At 38.8% G+C, this 18,167-nt stretch overlaps 1 protein-coding gene across 14 annotated transcripts in view; it reads right to left on the bottom strand.

Moving 5' to 3' along the window:
• The window catches only part of mark3a (MAP/microtubule affinity-regulating kinase 3a), a 57,294-nt gene extending 43,615 nt beyond the window's left edge, over nucleotides 1-13,679 (bottom strand). For 4 of the 14 annotated variants that reach the window (XM_057859213.1, XM_057859216.1, XM_057859215.1 and 1 more), the window contains exon 1: nucleotides 13,095-13,677. In XM_057859213.1, coding sequence (XP_057715196.1) covers nucleotides 13,095-13,145 — 51 coding nt within the window. In that variant the 5' untranslated portion in view covers nucleotides 13,146-13,677. Of the gene's footprint in view, nucleotides 1-5,493; nucleotides 5,643-13,094 lie in introns of those variants that run through there. The other 10 variants (XM_057859206.1, XM_057859210.1, XM_057859209.1 and 7 more) reach the window with 5 other exon arrangements.
• Nucleotides 13,680-18,167: the final 4,488 nt, after the last annotated feature.

The raw sequence follows: 18,167 nt of genomic DNA, 5'->3' as shown, positions 1-18,167 counted from the left end.
TAAATAGAAATAAGAAATATCTATGCATTTTAGAACTGTGAGGTCCCAGCAAAAGTTTGCTTCCTGACTGGAATATGCCTCTCTGTTAAGCGGGAGTGTCAAGTGAGTGAATATTTTATTTTTTCATAATTGTGAATTAGTGGAGCTTGGTGCAAGTCTGTGTCTCTGCAATGTTTCAAAGTCACCACACACATTGCAGACGCCCACGATCTTCCCGACACACACGCAACACCGACTGCCAATCAGAGCAAAGAGTTGAAATTTAAAATTTTGAATATTCAAACTGGATCGAGTCAGCTGCATATTAATGATAATACACACTTCAGCAAAAGTAGAATAGCTTTCTGGGCACTTTCAACGTAAACTGCGGTTCAAACCTGGTAAAACTTTCCAAGGTTATATATAAAAAAAAAAAAACATTTTAAACAAATAACACTTTACTTCTGTTTTAAGACTGAAATTTAACATGCTAAAACATGGGGGAAAATGGAGAACAGAGAAAATTATCACATTAAAATTTGGAATTTATCAGGCTTGAAGGGCAAATCCACCATGCCTAAATGGGACATTTACCATGTTAAAAATTAAAAATGATTACATTAAAATTTGAAATTAATCAAGCTTAAATGGGAAATTTCAATTAACGGTCATTTAATGTCAGCCTCTTCCAGTGACAAATGGATTTGGACCGGATTTGCAGGCTAGCGTGTCAGTGGTCATGTCAAGTTTGTTGCTGGGTGCGCTTCTCATGACACATTGATTGGTTTTGTTGGAGCAGCATCCTTTTCAAAAGCCAGCGGGGTTGACAGAGTCCAAATTGACAGGGGTCAGTATCAAGTGAGCCGCACCCGAACGCATCTCCTTTTCAGTGCGAACGCATCTACTTTTCACGCCCGCCGAAACTCACGGTTGTCGTTGGGTTTTTGCTCGTTCTTCCAGTTTTCGGGAACTAAAAAGATGATTTATGTCTGCCAAATAAATGTCCTAAGGGACATTTTCCCACAAATATTTAAAAGTTTTGGTGCAAAAATTAGGCTTACTGCATTACGCTGCATGCGTCAATCATTGTTTAACTTATTAAACAGTTGCTGTGTCAATTCATTTTGTGTAAGTGAGCAGCTTGAGCAGATCTGAGTGGATTCACTCAATGAAGCTTTTATTAAAAGACAAGCATTTTTGTACTTTATTCTTGTTTAAAAATAATTCGGTGGGACAGTTTTTTTGTTTAATTATACTTTGGGAACAAAAAGTGACAACACATGTCTTATATGTATCTCTTTCCAATCAATCTGAATAAATACAATGAACGCACACACCAAAAAAAATATTTTGGGTGGGGCGCTACTTCGCGGTTTTTCACTTATCGCGGCGGGTTCTTGTTACCATTAACCGCGAAAAACGAGGGATTACTGTATCATATAATAGTAGTATAATAGTATAGTCAAAATAATAGTATAATTCACATGTGTACAATATATAGAATTACAATAAATATACAAAGAGCATAAAAGTTCTAAGTAGTAAGTATATGAAGTGGCAAACAAAATAAGACACACATACGTTAATTGGAATGCAGGAAAAATACATAAATTGTACCTAGCATGAAGGATAATTGTGATTAACATTACTGATTATAGTAAATATTGATCAAAAATACTGTTGGCCATTTTTATGCAGGAATTCACAGCCATGTTCTGCAATCCCTTTTGAAAACATTTTTAAAATGAATCTTGTATATTGTCCATATGATAAAGTACCTGGGTGACCTGTATCAACTCATTGGCTGCCATTTAGCGCTATAGACATCCAATCCTTTGACATTGGAGGGCTGGCAGCAATCGAACGATGCCAGCTGCCAGCCCCTCCAGGTTCCAAAAGGATTGGACGTCTATTGCCATCAATGGATGTTAACTGCAACAACACACACTCAGAATAATATAGTGATGCTTTCTCCAACTATTTCTAAACCTTTACAGGGCAAGTGACTATTATTGGTAATTAAAAAAAAAAAAAAAAAAAAAAAAAAAACTAATTATAATCTTAATCATTTTTTTCTATTTTTAAAATTGTCCATTTTATTTTAACGAAAAAAAAAAAGTTTTATTTTTCAAATTATTGTTTTCTTGTTTAAATATTTTTATAAACAAATGTCGAGGAACACTCTGACAGGGCAGACTTCTACCTGAGCAACCAAATTCAAAGCATCGCCATAGTTCTAACTTCTACGATCTTTCAGCCTTTTTCTTCTCATCATATCACCTACCCTATAAAGTTGAGTAAAAATAGGCTAATCCAGGTTGTCAAACAAGTCCTCAAAGACCGCAGTGGGTGCTAGATTTCATTCCAGCTAAATGAGATGAATATATTTTGAGTATTCTGGTGTCTTCCAAGTAGTGCTGTAACTAATGAATATTTTAATAATCGATTAATCGGACAATAAATTAAACGATTGACCGGTTAAATGTCACTTGTTTCAATTAACTTCACAATTTATCTTGAAGTTGTAAATAACAACTAAAACATCATGGATGACTATTTCCTTCAAAATTACGGTAATATTTTAATAGAGCTACCTGACTTAACTATAGTCTACAACTGTACCGTTTAAAGCAGTCGTCTCCAACCTGGTCCTCAAAAGCCTGCTGTGGGTGCAGGATTTCATTCCAACCAGACAAATGACAACTTTTCCACCAATCTGGTGTTTTACATGTGCAAGTTGATTGCAGTCAAGTTCTGCCTGTTTTAGCAGAAACCTCATTGGTTCAACTATCTGTGCTGGATCGGCAGGAACAAAAACCACGACCCACAGCGGGCCTTTGAGGACCGGGTTGGACACCACTGTGTTAGAGGACATAAAACTTGTTAAAGGTTTTTTAATTATGGTTCTGAGTATAAAAAATTAAAAGAATCTCTCAGTACACAATTAAGACAAAACTCCTGTTCATCCAAATCAAGAGAGTGTTGCTGATTGACATTTTTTATCTTGTAGGCAGCGCTTATATAAATTGTGTCACTAATGCCCCTTTCCCACTGAAACTAGTGGGTCAGCACGCGTTTTTTCCAAGCCGATGCAACCCACTAGCAATTGGCATTTGGCACCTTTCCCACTAACAAAAAAAAAAGTCTTTTTTTTTTTTTTTTCACCCGTCTAACCCCCCACCCCTCCTCAGCCGTGCGTAAGGTTACGTGACGTCACCACGCCATGCGCGTCGAAAAGTGCGACCAAATTCATTCAGTTCAAAGAAGTAAACAATGCAGAGCAACATGGAAGCCTCCTTTCTCCACAGATGGAAAGGAGCTGGCCGGTCTCATCATCTTTCCAATGCTGGGACATGTTGTTCAATGTGGTGCGCTACTTGCTCCTTCTTCTTCTACTAGCTTTGCTGTGAGCGTCGACGTAACTACGGTTGTGTGCCGTGTTAAATGGGGGGCGATTGGCATGTTGTAATGACGCATCACGCAAGAGCCTACGTCACCACGTAGATTAGAGTGTTGACTGTTGACCCGGGGTTCTGCTTTCACACTGCATGACTATCAGAGCCGAGGTGATTTTAACGCGGGTCGCTTGGCGGGTTGATTGACACGGGTCGAGGCGGGTCGTTGCACCTTCCCCACTGCCACCAAATGTCGATTGTTAGTGGGTTGACGTGGGTTTTTTGGCCAGTGGGAAAGGGGTATATGTCTCCGAATAAGGAGGAGGTAGACTGTAATGCATTAGTTTTCTTTATCAAACAGTTGTTCATAAATACAATCCAAATCCGATTTCAAAGCACTCTCTTGTATGACAATTTAAAGTTTGAATGGGAGTTTGTGTTGAAGGGAGACTAAGCTGTTACAGTATATGAATTGGTTAATGTGTTTGGTTTCTTTATGAAAACGAAATGAGACAACATTACAATATAACAATAACTCAAGTGTTAATATGCTTCTCCAAAGTACAATACAAGTGGATACTTAAGACAATGATTAGCATAATCGCTAACTAGTTTAGCGCTCCGTGCTAAGTAGTAACGTCTCATCAACAAAGAATACAAACAATACTATTGGCTTTATTTATTCACCTCTGACAGAGGCAAAATGGATCTCACAACACATAAGACAATCTCTCGACACTTCGTAAAGTTATTGATTAGGCAACCCAACCTAAGTGTAGCAGACTAGCAATGAACTCTCTCTCTCATCACTGGTATGCACACAGCCTCACACTACGCACAAACAAAGACCCAAACAGGACTGCTCATAGCTGCCGGCAAAAATTGACTATCAAATTCGTTGGCAACAAATTTTTTAATCGAATTAATCAATTAGTTGTTGCAGCCTTACTTACAAGTGTAATCAGTTGATTGCAGTCAGGTGCTGCTTGTTTTAGCAGAAACCTCAATGGTTGAACTGTCTGTGCTAGATCTGTTGCAACAAAGACCAGAACCCACTACGGGCTTCTGTGGAATCGGTTCACATTACGCACAAAGACCCAAATGGGACTGCTCATAGCTGCCGGCAAAAATTGATTATCAAATTCGTTGGCAACTAATTTTCAATCGATTTAATCGATTAGTTGTTGCAGCCTTACTTACAAGTGTAATCAGTTGATTGCAGTCAGGTGCTGCTTCTTTTAGCACAGGGGTGGGCAAACTATTCCACAAAGGGCCGCAGTGGGTGCGGGTTTTTGTTCATACCCATCATGAGGACAGTCTTTCACCAATCTGGTTTCTTACAAGTGCAATCAGTTGATTGCAGTCAGGTGCGTCTTGTTTATACTGAAACCTTATTGGTTAAACTGTCTGTGCTGAATCAGTTGGAACAAAGACCAGGACCCACTGCGGCCCTAGAGGACCGGTTTGCCCACCCCTGTTTTAGCAGAAACCTCATTGGTTGAACTGTCTGTGCTAGATCTGTTGGAACAAAGACCAGAACCCACCACGGGCTTCTGTGGATTCGGTTTGACACCCCTGGGCTAATCAGTTATCAAATTAGGCTGAAATTATGTATTTTTCATGACTGTGACCTTTGACTTAATTACCACAAAATGTGATCACCTCTTCCATTTCATACATATCCTGCAAATTGATAATACCTTTATTCGTTCTTGAGTTATCTTGATACATATCCTGCAAATTGATAATACCTTTATTCGTTCTTGAGTTATCTTGAACACAAACAAGCAGAGAAACCGAGTACAATGTTAATAAAATCAAATTTAATTTGAGTAGAATGAATAAAAACAAACTGTGGTTATGGCTAAAGTTGATTTTTTTTGTTTTGTTTTTAATTTGTTTTAAAATAATTAAGGGCCTAATAAAGGTTAAATTTCATCTTTTAGATTTAGATTTTAGGATATTAACTCATTGGCTGCTATTTTAATCCAGATGAACAATAAAAGAGACGATAAGACAGGAAACATCAAAAAGCACTGCACAGTAACCTCTCCTAAAAATACAAAGATCATTTAAGGTGAGACTTGTGCCTGGACGATTTTCTTGAGGTTTTACTCACGAGGCTGCAGTGCCTTCCGACCGCCTGCGAGCCCGTCATATCGCCGCAGGAAAACGGCGCCGGACGATGACCTAACGGCCGAGTCCCTCGACGCAGCTCGCCACTTCCACAGAAACCAACACGAATCGGGACAGGAAGGAGTGAGGGAGGAAGGAAGGGGACTAGTATGGGGGTGGGGGGAGTAGGTAATCACAGACGTGCATCAAGCTGGCGAAAAGCCACTAACTGCTGTGGGAAGTGGGCCTTTCAGAATAAAACCCAGGACAGTGGTGAATGTTTTATCCCTTCCAAGGGCACTCATTGAAATACTATGACTTTTTTTTCTGATCAACTTTAGAGTGTTATTAAGGGCTGTAACCAGAGTTTATATTTCATGAAAATGCCCCAGAACAACAAGAAGTGATGCAAAAACAATAAGAAGGGACCCTGTAAATACTCCAAATTCAACATTAAATGTCCCCATATCAAGAAGGAAGTGATCTGTAAGTGCACACGTGTCCCGAAAATGCCCCAAATCAACAGGAAGTGACAAAAATACACAGGTTTAGACCTGGGAAATATTGTCAATATATCAGTATAAGTTGTTTGCGGTACGGGAAAAATCTATCATGACATAGGATATTTTATATCACGATGGAATACGCCACAATATAATGTATTTTTTAATCATTTAATGACAAAAACATACATAACGTACTATGACAGCTTTCTCTCCTCACTTTTCTTATCCTTATATGCCACATTGATCAAACAAGTGCATGCAATATTATTAAAACATTATCTTACCTAGTGAAATACTCTGCCCCCCCCACAAAAAAAAAAAAAAATTAAGGCCAAACATTTTGGCAAAGCTATAGTTTCTAAATAAAAATGAAGCACAAATTATCCTCATAGTACTTGTTGCATTTTGTTCATATTGTAACACAAGCACATTTATGTCATTCTCTTAAGCTGGGGGTCAGCAACCCGCGGCTCTAGAGCCAGATGCGGCTCTTTAGCGCTGCCCTAGTGCAGTGTTTTTCAACCGGTGTGCCGCGGAACACTAGTGTGCCGTGAGAGATCGTCAGGTGTGCCGCGAGAAATTATCTAATATTGCATTTACATATACATATATATACAGTAGAGAATATAATATAAATATTGTAATGTCCGTAACTGTGTGCGGGCCCTTGAAGGGGCCATCAGACTGCAGAGTGGTGACGTAGCGGGAAGCAAGCAAGGAGAGAGGGAGAACGGTGTGACAGCGAAATTAGCAGTCACATGTTGCGGATACCGCTGTTATTTTGTTTATTATTTTCCATTATTGCCACAATAAAGTGGGAAAGTTATCACCGACTGCTCTCCCTTCTATTTCCCCATTCGGGGCTATTACAATATTTTTTTTCACGTCGTCCGGCGGAGTTGCAGTAGGAAGCAAGGGAGGAGTAGGTAGAAAGTTCTCGGTCGTGTGCAGATGAGCGAAGTATTGCTCGTGTCACATTCAAAAACTGCTCTGATTTCTAGCCATCAACGACTTTGCTGTCCGCGACAATGTGAACCCCAGCACGTCTACTGCACATCATTTGGTTAGACTCGTCATGAGTCAATATACTCCAAAGTGTCCTTTCTATTATATCCATATGTGACGACCGTCAATCCTCCCCTTGTGTTTTATTCCAACACATTGTTGAGAACCGCAAAGTGGCTAATGGCTAAAAATCCGAGCAGTTCTTAAACCCGACACGAGTAGCTATCCAACAACAGTGCCATGGTGCCAAGCAAGTTTAAACTTCATCTCCATACGAAACACCCGTCGTTTCAAAACAAGTCAATGGACTATTTTGTTTGCCTTCGTGAACACACAGAAAAACAGGCAACTTTTTTGATAAAAACTACGAAGGCAAATGAGAAAGCCCTCAAAGTCAGTTACCTTGTTGCTAAATCCAAAAAGTCAAATAAGGATATTGACTTTGTGTTCATCTAAACAGGCTCAAGTTTCACACTGAGTAAGTATACATACTGAGAAATTATTTTATAATTAAATATACTTTACAGAAAATAATTTTGGAACATTTTTGGTTTGTGGTGTGCCGCAAGATTTTTTCCGATGTAAAAACTTGCCGTGAGTCAAAAAAGGTTGAAAAACACTGCCCTAGTGGCTCCCAGGAACTTTGTCAAAAATATTTAAAAATGGAAAAAGATTGGGGAAGGAAACATATTTTTCGTTTATAATACGGTTTCTGTAGGAGGACAAACATGACACTTGAAATTCATTGATATTGTAAATAAGTTAAACTTGAGGCGGCATCATACAACAAAGTAGTCACATGGTGTGTCATTCTCTATAGCTGGGGTCCTAAATTAGCGGACCGCGGTCCAATGCAAAAAAAAAAAAAAAAAAAAAAGCAAAAACTTTTTTTCAACATATATCATTTCTATGAATCCCTGATCTATTGCTATGTGCTACTATTTTATCGCTAAATTCTGTTTAATTTTTAGTCAAACATCTTCCATGTTCCCACTTCTGTTGTCATCTCTATGACAACGATGCACTGATTGGCTGAGAGAGCCTGCATGCTGCTAGCTAGTTTTTTTGTCCAGCAGTATTTTACAGTTACAAAATGTACTGTCAAGTTATTATTGGCACCTTAATGACAGATCTTGTCAATTATTTAGTGTACATGTGTAAACACTGTACTTGCATGGTTTTTTTTTTTTTTTTTTAATTTTTTATTTTAAGTCAAAAAATGCTTTGTTAATTTATTTTTGTTTAATCAGCATGTAAATTGTAGTTGTGTTTGGTCAAAAGAAAACCACCTTTACCACCTTTGATCTGCCTTGTACTTGTAAAATTTGTTTTTAGTTTCTTTGACCAATATGGCTCAACATTTTGGGTTGCCGACCCATCTTAAACAAATCGCCATTGAATTCTCAACATTATTGACCTCTTTGGCTTCAAGACCACTTGATGGCGACATACAGTAAATTAACCAACATGAAGCTTTGATCCAATTGGCTGCAAAGCAAGTTATGTAAATAATATTGTAAAATGTACAATTCAAAGTTCTTGTTCTGTGATAATTATTTCTTCAGTTACTGTTCAAGTTGTTTGATGACTTTCTAGGTATGCCAATTAGTTCGTTGTTATGTGATAATTTTAGTTCGATTTCAATTTAAAACCATGACCTTGAAAGACATTTGGTTTAATGATGTGCTTTGATTTCTTGGTGTTACATGGTAAATGTATAATATTTGGATAAAATCTAGAAGTCAATAAGCATATCTGATGTACTATTCTGTCACCAGTTTATTCATGAAGGCTATTGACTGGTACATTTACCATCCGCCCAGCATATCACAAAATTAGTGGTCCGTGATCCTCATAATGATAAGTCATTTTTACCTTATCAAAACAAAGTCCAGCAAGTTCCTACTGACATTTCAGTTTCAGAAAGCACTGTCCTGATTTACATAAAACATGTGTGGTACTGGCAATTAAAATTTGTGCACTTTAATGTGTCCAGCTGCACAAGGTCATGTTATTAAAGTTCACACACTTATACTTGTGTTTACTATTACAAAACTAGTGTAGTAGCCTTACTATGCAAATGAACGTTTCTTTGCAGACAGTACAAATTTGAATTGAATAAATGCATGATTATGGACATTTTCCATTTTATGGGTATTTTTTCCTTTTTCAGTCACATATAACGTGGTATGTCGTTGAAGAAATTTCTTACAATATATCGAATAACGTAGGTATTGTGTATTGTGATATTATCATTATCGTTGGCCGCATACAGTCACAGTATCGAATACTGAGTTACCCATATCGTCCTGCCACTAATACTAGTCTCATTGAATTGGCCGTACCAGACACAAATGCGACCATCATAATGTCTCGATTTCATTGTACTAGAGTTGTCCCGGTCACATATTTTGCACCCGAGTCAAGTCACCTGATTTTGATAAATGGCATTTTATCATCTTTTTTTTTTTATTTTAATTAACATTGTATTAATTTCAAATGTGTACTAATTAACACAATTTAAAAATACAGGAATATTTAAATACATTCCATTAAAAAATAAATAAATAAAACTTATATGATAACGTAATAATCATGAAATTGAGTTTTTAAAAAAAAAAAGATTTTCTGAAATGACCAAAAAATAGTCACATACCCTATAAAGGGTAAAATATACGTAGCTGAGGAAAAAGCACTGAAAGTGGATTTACTCATTTCTGCTTTAACACCTTAGAAGATAGAAAATAAAAATCTTGCTGAATTTAATAAATAACACACATTAGGAATATTTAATGCTGTAAGTAGTATTATATTAGTTATGTGTATGTGTTACTAGTGCATTTGTTGGCAAATATTTATCACTTGATGATAACTCCAAAGTAAAAATTCTCAAGGTAATTTTAGCGTGTAAACATGGTTCTGCACCAATTACTAGCATTAAAAATTTCTAAAACAAAGTGACAGTTGTAAACAGGCCCGTGTGCCAAGTCGATACTATGAATTAAGAGTTTTTCCGTTGTGAATGATTGGGAAAATTTTTAAAATCCAGTTCAACATGTTGTTGTAGTTTTTTGTTCCAAAAATGAAATCCAGCAACCTGTTATTCAATATATTATTTCATGAGTTTCTTTCTTTGCGTATACGCAGGATGACCATTTGTGCTGTCATCCCAATTCAAATAACTATAGTTATTCAAATAACAATAGTTATTTGAATTGGGGGGATGACAGCACAAATGGGGAAGAGAAAAATATTATAAATAAAGATTTGGCGATTTATTTATGTTAACTTTGTTCTACATTTAACTGTTCTAATTAAACGCATAGCCCTAGATTAAGTATACATATCGTATTTTTCGGACTATAAGTCGCAGTTTTTTTTTTTTCATAGTTTGGCAGAGGGTGTGTCTTATACTCTGGAGTGACTTATGTGTGATTATTTACGGTTGGCTCGGGCCGACTTCTCTCGCTTTTTTTTTTTTTTTAAATAAATATATTTTCACATATTTATACTAGGGCTGTCAAAACTATCGCATTAACGCGCGGTAATTAATTTTTTAAATAAATCACGTTAAAATATCTGACGCAATTAACGCACATGTCCCGATCAGACAGTATTCTGCCTTTTGGTAAGTTTTACAGCAAGGCTTTTTGTGCTATCTAACAGCGAACTCTTGTGGTCGCTTTGAGACATGGTTTATTGTTTTCTTGCCAGTTCAGTATGGCTGCACGACGTCTCGGGCTGACGCCTACGTTGTAATGTTGTGCTTATATGATCCTTGGACAAGATTTGTCCGTAAGTATGGTTGTTGTAAACAATGTACATATTATGTTAGTAAGCAAAATGTTATATTTTTTGTATGAGACGCTTTTTTTTTTATGTTTAGTGAACCTGTATAGCGTGCTAAGCTAACGTTGTTGCTAATGCAATGCTTGCGTACTTTTTTTTTTTTTTGTAGTTTTACGACGGTCTAAAGAGGACAATGGTTTGAGGCCATTATATTTATAAATCAGAAGAAAAAGGAAGAAGTCTGATTATTAAGGCGTCGTTCACTAGCTGTCTAGCTTTGGAAAAAGTAGACGCTTCGGAGTGAGGACAGCATTGACAGATTTAAATGACAGTAGAGTGAAATGCCCACTACAGTCCTTATGTACCGTATGTTGAATGTATATATACATCTTGTGTCTTATCTTTCCATTCCAACAATTTATTTTACAGAATATATATATAATTTATAGAAAAATATGGCATATTTTATAGATGGTTTGAATTGCGATTAATTGCGATTAATTACGATTAATTAATTTTTAAGCTGTAATTAACTCAATTAAAAATTTTAATCGTTTGACAGCCCTAGTTTATACTAAAACGATGTATGGATGTTAAATACAATAAATAATTTGGATAAAACAGAGAAGGCACTGTGCAATAGTGTGCATGCCTGCGCACGTGAACGCAGTGGCCCCGCTCTCTTTTCAATCTTCCCCTCCCGCGCCCTGGTGCCCTCTGCAAGCATCCTGTTATTTCCTTTTCGATATGGAGAAGCTATAGGAGTGAAAAACAAACTAAAGACAGGGGAATTGAAAAGCAAACAACTGCGGTAGGAGTGGGATATAGAAAAGGATTCAAATGGATTGCTAGGCGGAAATCTGTGTCGGCTATGCTGAATGTAAACAAATGTGGTGCTTTGGTCTCATACGAGAAATATATTTAACAAACTTTTCCAGCGTTATTTCGTTGTCTAAATGCATTTATAATGATCATAAAAATATGTAGACTATATAAACATTGAGAAAACTTGCGTTTTTCTTCTGCCAACTCGATGAGATTAAAATACTGTGAATGTTAAATCCACTATTCGCCTGTTAGAATAGACACGCAAATTTAAAAGACATAAATGTTTATTGAATATCCATCTTACAGTCTTGTTTAACTGGGAGAAGTCGTTACAAAAGACAGGCTTTAATTTGTTATCATTATGCATATATGCACCGTCACAGTCACAAATAAAACATAAAATTTCGTTTTTTTCGGGCTCGTGCATACAAATAAAACATAAAAGTTCTTTTTTTTTTTCGGGCTCAGGCAAGCAAATCAAGTTAATTGATCGGGCTCGGGCCGCGTCGGGCTTTAATATCCGCAGGCCGGTCAGGTCGAGATAGATTTTTTTTAGGCCCGATCAAACTTCTGGCGTCATGTAATGTTAGAATACCGTACACCTATTCAGCCTGTTGTTTTCTATTGTATTTTAAATTGCCTTTCAAGATTACATGTCTGTTCTTGGTGCTGGATTTTATCAAATAAATTTCCCCCCCCCAAAAATGCGATTTATACTCCGTTGCGACTTATATATATGGTTTTTTTCCATTTCCATTTTTTGGCTGGTGCGACTTCTACTCAGGTGCGACGTATAGTCCGAAAAATACGGTACAATGAATGTAATTTCCGTTGTTAAACGTTTACTTTTATAAAGTAAACATAGTTTTTAAAGTCCACCAGAGGGTGCTAGTTTACTACAAACAATATAGTCTGCACTTAAAACACAGATCAGCCAAAACTGACATCACTATTGATGCCCTATGTGCTAAATATATCGTCGTAAATTTATTCTGACAAGCTAAACCGGAAATGCTGGTATTACACCGCTTGTTTTGAGCAGTAAATCAGTCAGGGAGCTCCGTTGGTCACGAGTGGGAGGGAGTCAGTTAGTATTCCAAATCTGACTGGTCGAATCAGTTGATTGAGAACTAGACGAGCCAATCGGAAGCCAGAACACAATCCCCTCAATCTCATGCCAAACCAACAGGCAAAGTACTGTACTGTAGTTTTGTTCGTCTGGGGCCTTCCTAAGTGTCACCAATACGTCCTAAATCAACTATCTGGTCAAAACATACTCGGGTCCACGACGAATACAATTTTGACAAAATAAACCTACATAAAAAGAGTAAAAACATTGTCGTTAGCGGGGTATTTGGGGAGGCCGAAGAGGAAGCGGATTGTTTACGAAGTGTATGTGAGAGAACAATACGCGAGGATTCCGTGATAGAAATGCAGCAAAATGTGTGAAAGGAACTGGTGACGAACGGCTACTCACGCTTTCTGTCGCCTTCTCGTTGACGGTGGGCAAAGGGGTTTTGGTTGACATGTTTCAAGCGAGGGGATGCGGCCCACAATCCGGTGACACCTCGTTCAATCCCGCGGCGGCGGAAGGGGGGCACAGTCGCATGGAGTTCCGACCGAGTGGGAAGCCCGACCTCCAAAAAAACAACACTTTGCGTCCTCAACAACGACAAAAAATACCAGCGGTAGTTGGCCCGAGGCCAAGCAAACTCCGCCAACCCTCACACAGGCGCTGTTCCGCCACCACTTCCCAAAAAAAACGCCCCGGGCTTTTTTTCGCTCTCAAGTCCGCCTAGCAGCGACGGGCCATGGCCTACAATGTCACGCGGTGGGGGGGCTCTGTCGTCGGGAGGGGGTAAGGGGGGGTTCAAACGGGTTGGCTGGTGTAAATCCTCGGCGTCGGCTCAATTTGGTCCATCTCGGGCGGCCCGAAGTGGAGGCACAGCTCCGTGTGATTTTAGGTGGGACCAAAATGGCTCCTACTGCTCGGCGGCTGGCCTCGGATTAGGAGGCGTTCGAGGACCTCTGTCGGGCTCAGACAATCGAGCTTTCGTCAACACCGGAACTCGCTGGGACGACTGCAATCCCCGCTACTTCGCGGTCCTTTTTTTCACTGTCTCGCACATATTTGTGTCATCCATGACATTAGCATGATAATTCCCGTTTATAAAAAAAAAAAAAAAAAAAAATTCAAAATTAAAAGGCCAACGTCGTGCTTATTCCCAATACACACTGTTCAACCCTTTTCAATTCATTTAGGTACTATTTCCAGGAATGGGAACCACTTGGTACCTCACGACACGATACGATTTGAGATACAAAGCTCACGATAACGATGATCTGACGATATGGCGATACAACAATTATTAATATATTGGTCAGGAAATCATTCTAGAATATTCTACAAACAACTAATAAAAAGAAAAAACAAGCTTCTGTTGTGAATTGGAATGAGTTTATCACAAGTAGACGTCCAATCCATTTGAACTGGGAGGATGGCAGCGAACGAACATTCACTGCCATCCCTCCCACTTCAAACGGATTGAACGTCTATGGCCGTCAGTGGCAGCCAGTGCTAGACAATGAGGTACTTTTGGCATAAGCGGATTTTAAGGGGGGGGGGGGGGGCAAGCCCCCCCCCGGTGGCCAAAAAGTGTCATTTCATAAAATTGACTTTCATATATATATATATATATATATATATATATATATATATATATATATATATATATTATATATATATATATATATATATATATATATATATATAAGGTGCCTTGCAAAAGTATTCGGCCCCTTTGAACCCTGCAACCTTTCGCCACATTTCAGGCTTCAGACATAAAGATATAAAATTTAAATTTTTTGTCAAGAATCAACAACAAGTGGGACACAATCGTGAAGTGGAACAAAATTTATTGGATAATTTAAACTTTTTTAACAAATAAAAAACTGAAAAGTGGGGCGTGCAATATTATTCGGCCCCCTTGCGTTAATACTTTGTAGCGCCACCTTTTGCTCCAATTACAGCTGCAAGTCGCTTGGGGTATGTTTCTATCAGTTTTGCACATCGAGAGACTGACATTCTTGCCCATTCTTCCTTGCAAAACAGCTCGAGCTCAGTGAGGTTGGATGGAGAGTGTTTGTGAACAGCAGTCTTCGGCTCTTTCCACAGATTCTCGATTGGATTCAGGTCTGGACTTTGACTTGGCCATTCTAACACCTGGATATGTTTATTTTTGAACCATTCCATTGTAGATTTGGCTGTATGTTTTGGATCATTGTCCTGTTGGAAGATAAATCTCCGTCCCAGTCTCAGGTCTTGTGCAGATACCAACAGGTTTTCTTCCAGAATGTTCCTGTATTTGTCTGCATCCATCTTCCCGTCAATTTTAACCATCTTCCCTGTCCCTGCTGAAGAAAAGCAGGCCCAAACCATGATGCTGCCACCACCATGTTTGACAGTGGGGATGGTGTGTTCAGGGTGATGAGCTGTGTTGCTTTTACGCCAAACATATCATTTTGCATTGTGGCCAAAAAGTTCAATTTTGGTTTCATCTGACCAGAGCACCTTCTTCCACATGTTTGGTGTGTCTCCCAGGTGGCTTGTGGCAAACTTTAAACGAGACTTTTTATGGATATCTTTGAGAAATGGCTTTCTTCTTGCCACTCTTCCATAAAGGCCAGATTTGTGCAGTGTACGACCGATTGTTGTCCTATGGACAGACTCTCCCACCTCAGCTGTAGATCTCTGCAGTTCATCCAGAGTGATCATGGGCCTCTTGGCTGCATCTCTGATCAGTTTTCTCCTTGTATAGAGAAGAAAGTTTGGAAGGACGGCCGGGTCTTGGTAGATTTGCAGTGGTCTGATGCTCCTTCCAGTTCAATATGATGGCTTGCACAGTGCTCCTTGAGATGTTTAAAGTTTGGGAAATCTTTTTGTATCCAAATCCGGCTTTAAACTTCTCCACAACAGTATCTCGGACCTGCCTGGTGTGTTCCTTGGTTTTCATAATGCTCTCTGCACTTTAAACAGAACCCTGAGACTATCACAGAGCAGGTGCATTTATACGGAGACTTGATTACACACAGGTGGATTCTATTTATCATCATCATCGGTCATTTAGGACAACATTGGATCATTCAGAGATCCTCACTGAACTTCTGGAGTGAGTTTGCTGCACTGAAAGTAAAGGGGCCGAATAATATTGCACGCCCCACTTTTCAATTTTTTATTTGTTAAAAAAGTTTAAATTATCCAATAAATGTTGTTCCACTTCACGATTGTGTCCCACTTGTTGTTGATTCTTGACAAAAAAATTAAATTTCATATCTTTATGTTTGAAGCCTGAAATGTGGCGAAAGGTTGCAAGATTCAAGGGGGCCGAACACTTTTGCAAGGCACTGTATATATATATATATATATATATATATATATATATATATAGCTTCCTCCCATTTCTTCTTCATTTGTCTTGCTGTACATGTTCTGTTTTCAAGACATATGGCCTTTAGTTGTTTGTCTTGACGTTTGGATGTCTTCCTCGGTCTACCAGTACGCTTAACTTGAACAACCTTGCCATGCTGTTTGTACTTGGTCCAGATTTTGTATACAGTTGACTGTGAACAGCCCACATCTTTGGCAACCATATGTGTAGCGTTACCTTCTTCAAGAAGTTTGATAATCCTCTCCTTGGTCTCAAGAGACATCTCTCTTGTTGGAGCCATGATTCTTGTGAATCCACTTGGTCCAGCAGCCCTCCAAGGTGTGATAACTGCACTGTTTTTAACTGCTGACAAACGAGCAGATCTCATCTACGGCAGGGGCCCAATTAAGGAAAGGAAAGTGACTGTGTGTGTCTGTATTTTCTACTCAAAATGGAGTGATTCCATATTTTTTTCTTCAGAATGGAGTGATTATTTATTTCCCTGCACTTGCGCTATAAAATTAACATTTACTGACCATTACAATGTTGTTTATTCATTTCTTTTAGTGTTTCTGAATGACAAAAAGTTGCATTTTGGAACTAATTAATTTTTTCTAAGCTTTTTATCGGAGTTTGTTCTACATAATAAAATGTCTGAGTGCTCGTCCGAGACTGGTGTTTCTATACTTTTTTGCAAGGGGTTGTAGTTGGAATTTGAGGTAATTCAGTGAGATAACGTTATTGGCAGGGTTGTTTAAAGTACGTACTTACACACTCTTTTCTAGTGCAAGTTATTCTACTTTAAGTACAGTACATCTCAAAACGTTAGAAAAAGGGTAATGTTCTGGCATGAAGTTTTAATTTTAGGTTGTATGAGTAGATTCCGACGGCACTTGAAGGCAACATCACTCATCGCGAGCCAGCGGAAAAGGTCGAGCGGAAGTGAGCAAACCAACTGACCCTAGGCACGCATCCTAAACTAGGAGGGTCAATGGACGCAATACAATATTGCAAAAACGATAAACTATAGGGAAGTATTTTTGGTCGGGTCAAATGATATTGTGATGTTGACAGCATGGTTTATCAATGACCCAAAATGTAAACGTAATGAAAATCAGTGAGTAAACAAATGTTCCAACTGCATTACCTTAAACTAGAACGTTGCCCCTTCCAATATGGCCTTCGTGTAAAGCACTTCCAAACCAGGCTGCTGCAACGCACGTATTTTCTAGTCATGACTCAACATGGGGCCCTTTGAGCGAGTGCAAGTAAGGGGGACAGTTGGACATGGAGCAATAGCATATTCAATAAAAGTATAATATCGCCTCAGTCTCATAGAGCGCTTTTTAGGACACTCAAAAGTGCCCGGCGTCTACATTAGGACATAAAACTACAGTAACATAGTACACTCACCGCTGTCTTGCTTCCTTTTCTCCTCTTCTGCTTTTTCTTTTTTCGCTTCCAGAAGGATAACTATTTTCATTTTGGATATACACCAATTAAAAAAAGCCAAATCGCTGCTCACTCTCACTCTGAGGGGCCGTTTACATGGTGACTCTCCGAGAATACGAAAAATTTCAAATTTGCGTCTCCATTTGAACAACGTCACAATTCCGCATGAAAACGATGTAGTATTCATGCCAGGCCCTAGGGGGAGTGCAGATTTACAGGGCGACAGAGAATGATGCACTTTGACCCCACCAAGCTCCCTTAGCCCGGAAAAAAATATGCCTGCCCACTCGCAGCAATGTCTTTTTTTTCCCCAAAAGGCACAAAAATTAACATTCAACACATTTAATTAAAAAATATTAAAACAGTAAATTAAAGCAGTCTTTCCGCCATATTTGCTGTTTTTAATGTTTATTAGCACCGCTGCGCACGCCCAATGTGACGTGTACGAGTGCTGACATTAATGCCGCGGTCTTGCGCTACAGGAGCCTTTGATATGCATGCCGAGGAAGCCCCCCTCAACCCTCTGCAATCGGATTCTTTCAGCTTTGGAGGCAGGATTCAGAATTTTTCATCTACGCCGACACCATATGCACATGAGGTGAGTCCGCTACTCAGTCATTGCGTCTTTGTGTCGCAGAGTCGCCATGTAAACTGCCCGAGTCACGTAAGGG

The sequence above is a fragment of the Corythoichthys intestinalis genome, chromosome 15 (genome assembly GCF_030265065.1).
Source record: "Corythoichthys intestinalis isolate RoL2023-P3 chromosome 15, ASM3026506v1, whole genome shotgun sequence".
Taxonomy (NCBI): Eukaryota; Metazoa; Chordata; class Actinopteri; order Syngnathiformes; family Syngnathidae; genus Corythoichthys; species Corythoichthys intestinalis.
Note: the sequence above shows the minus strand (reverse complement) of the source record. Positions and strands in the feature narration are given on the sequence as shown.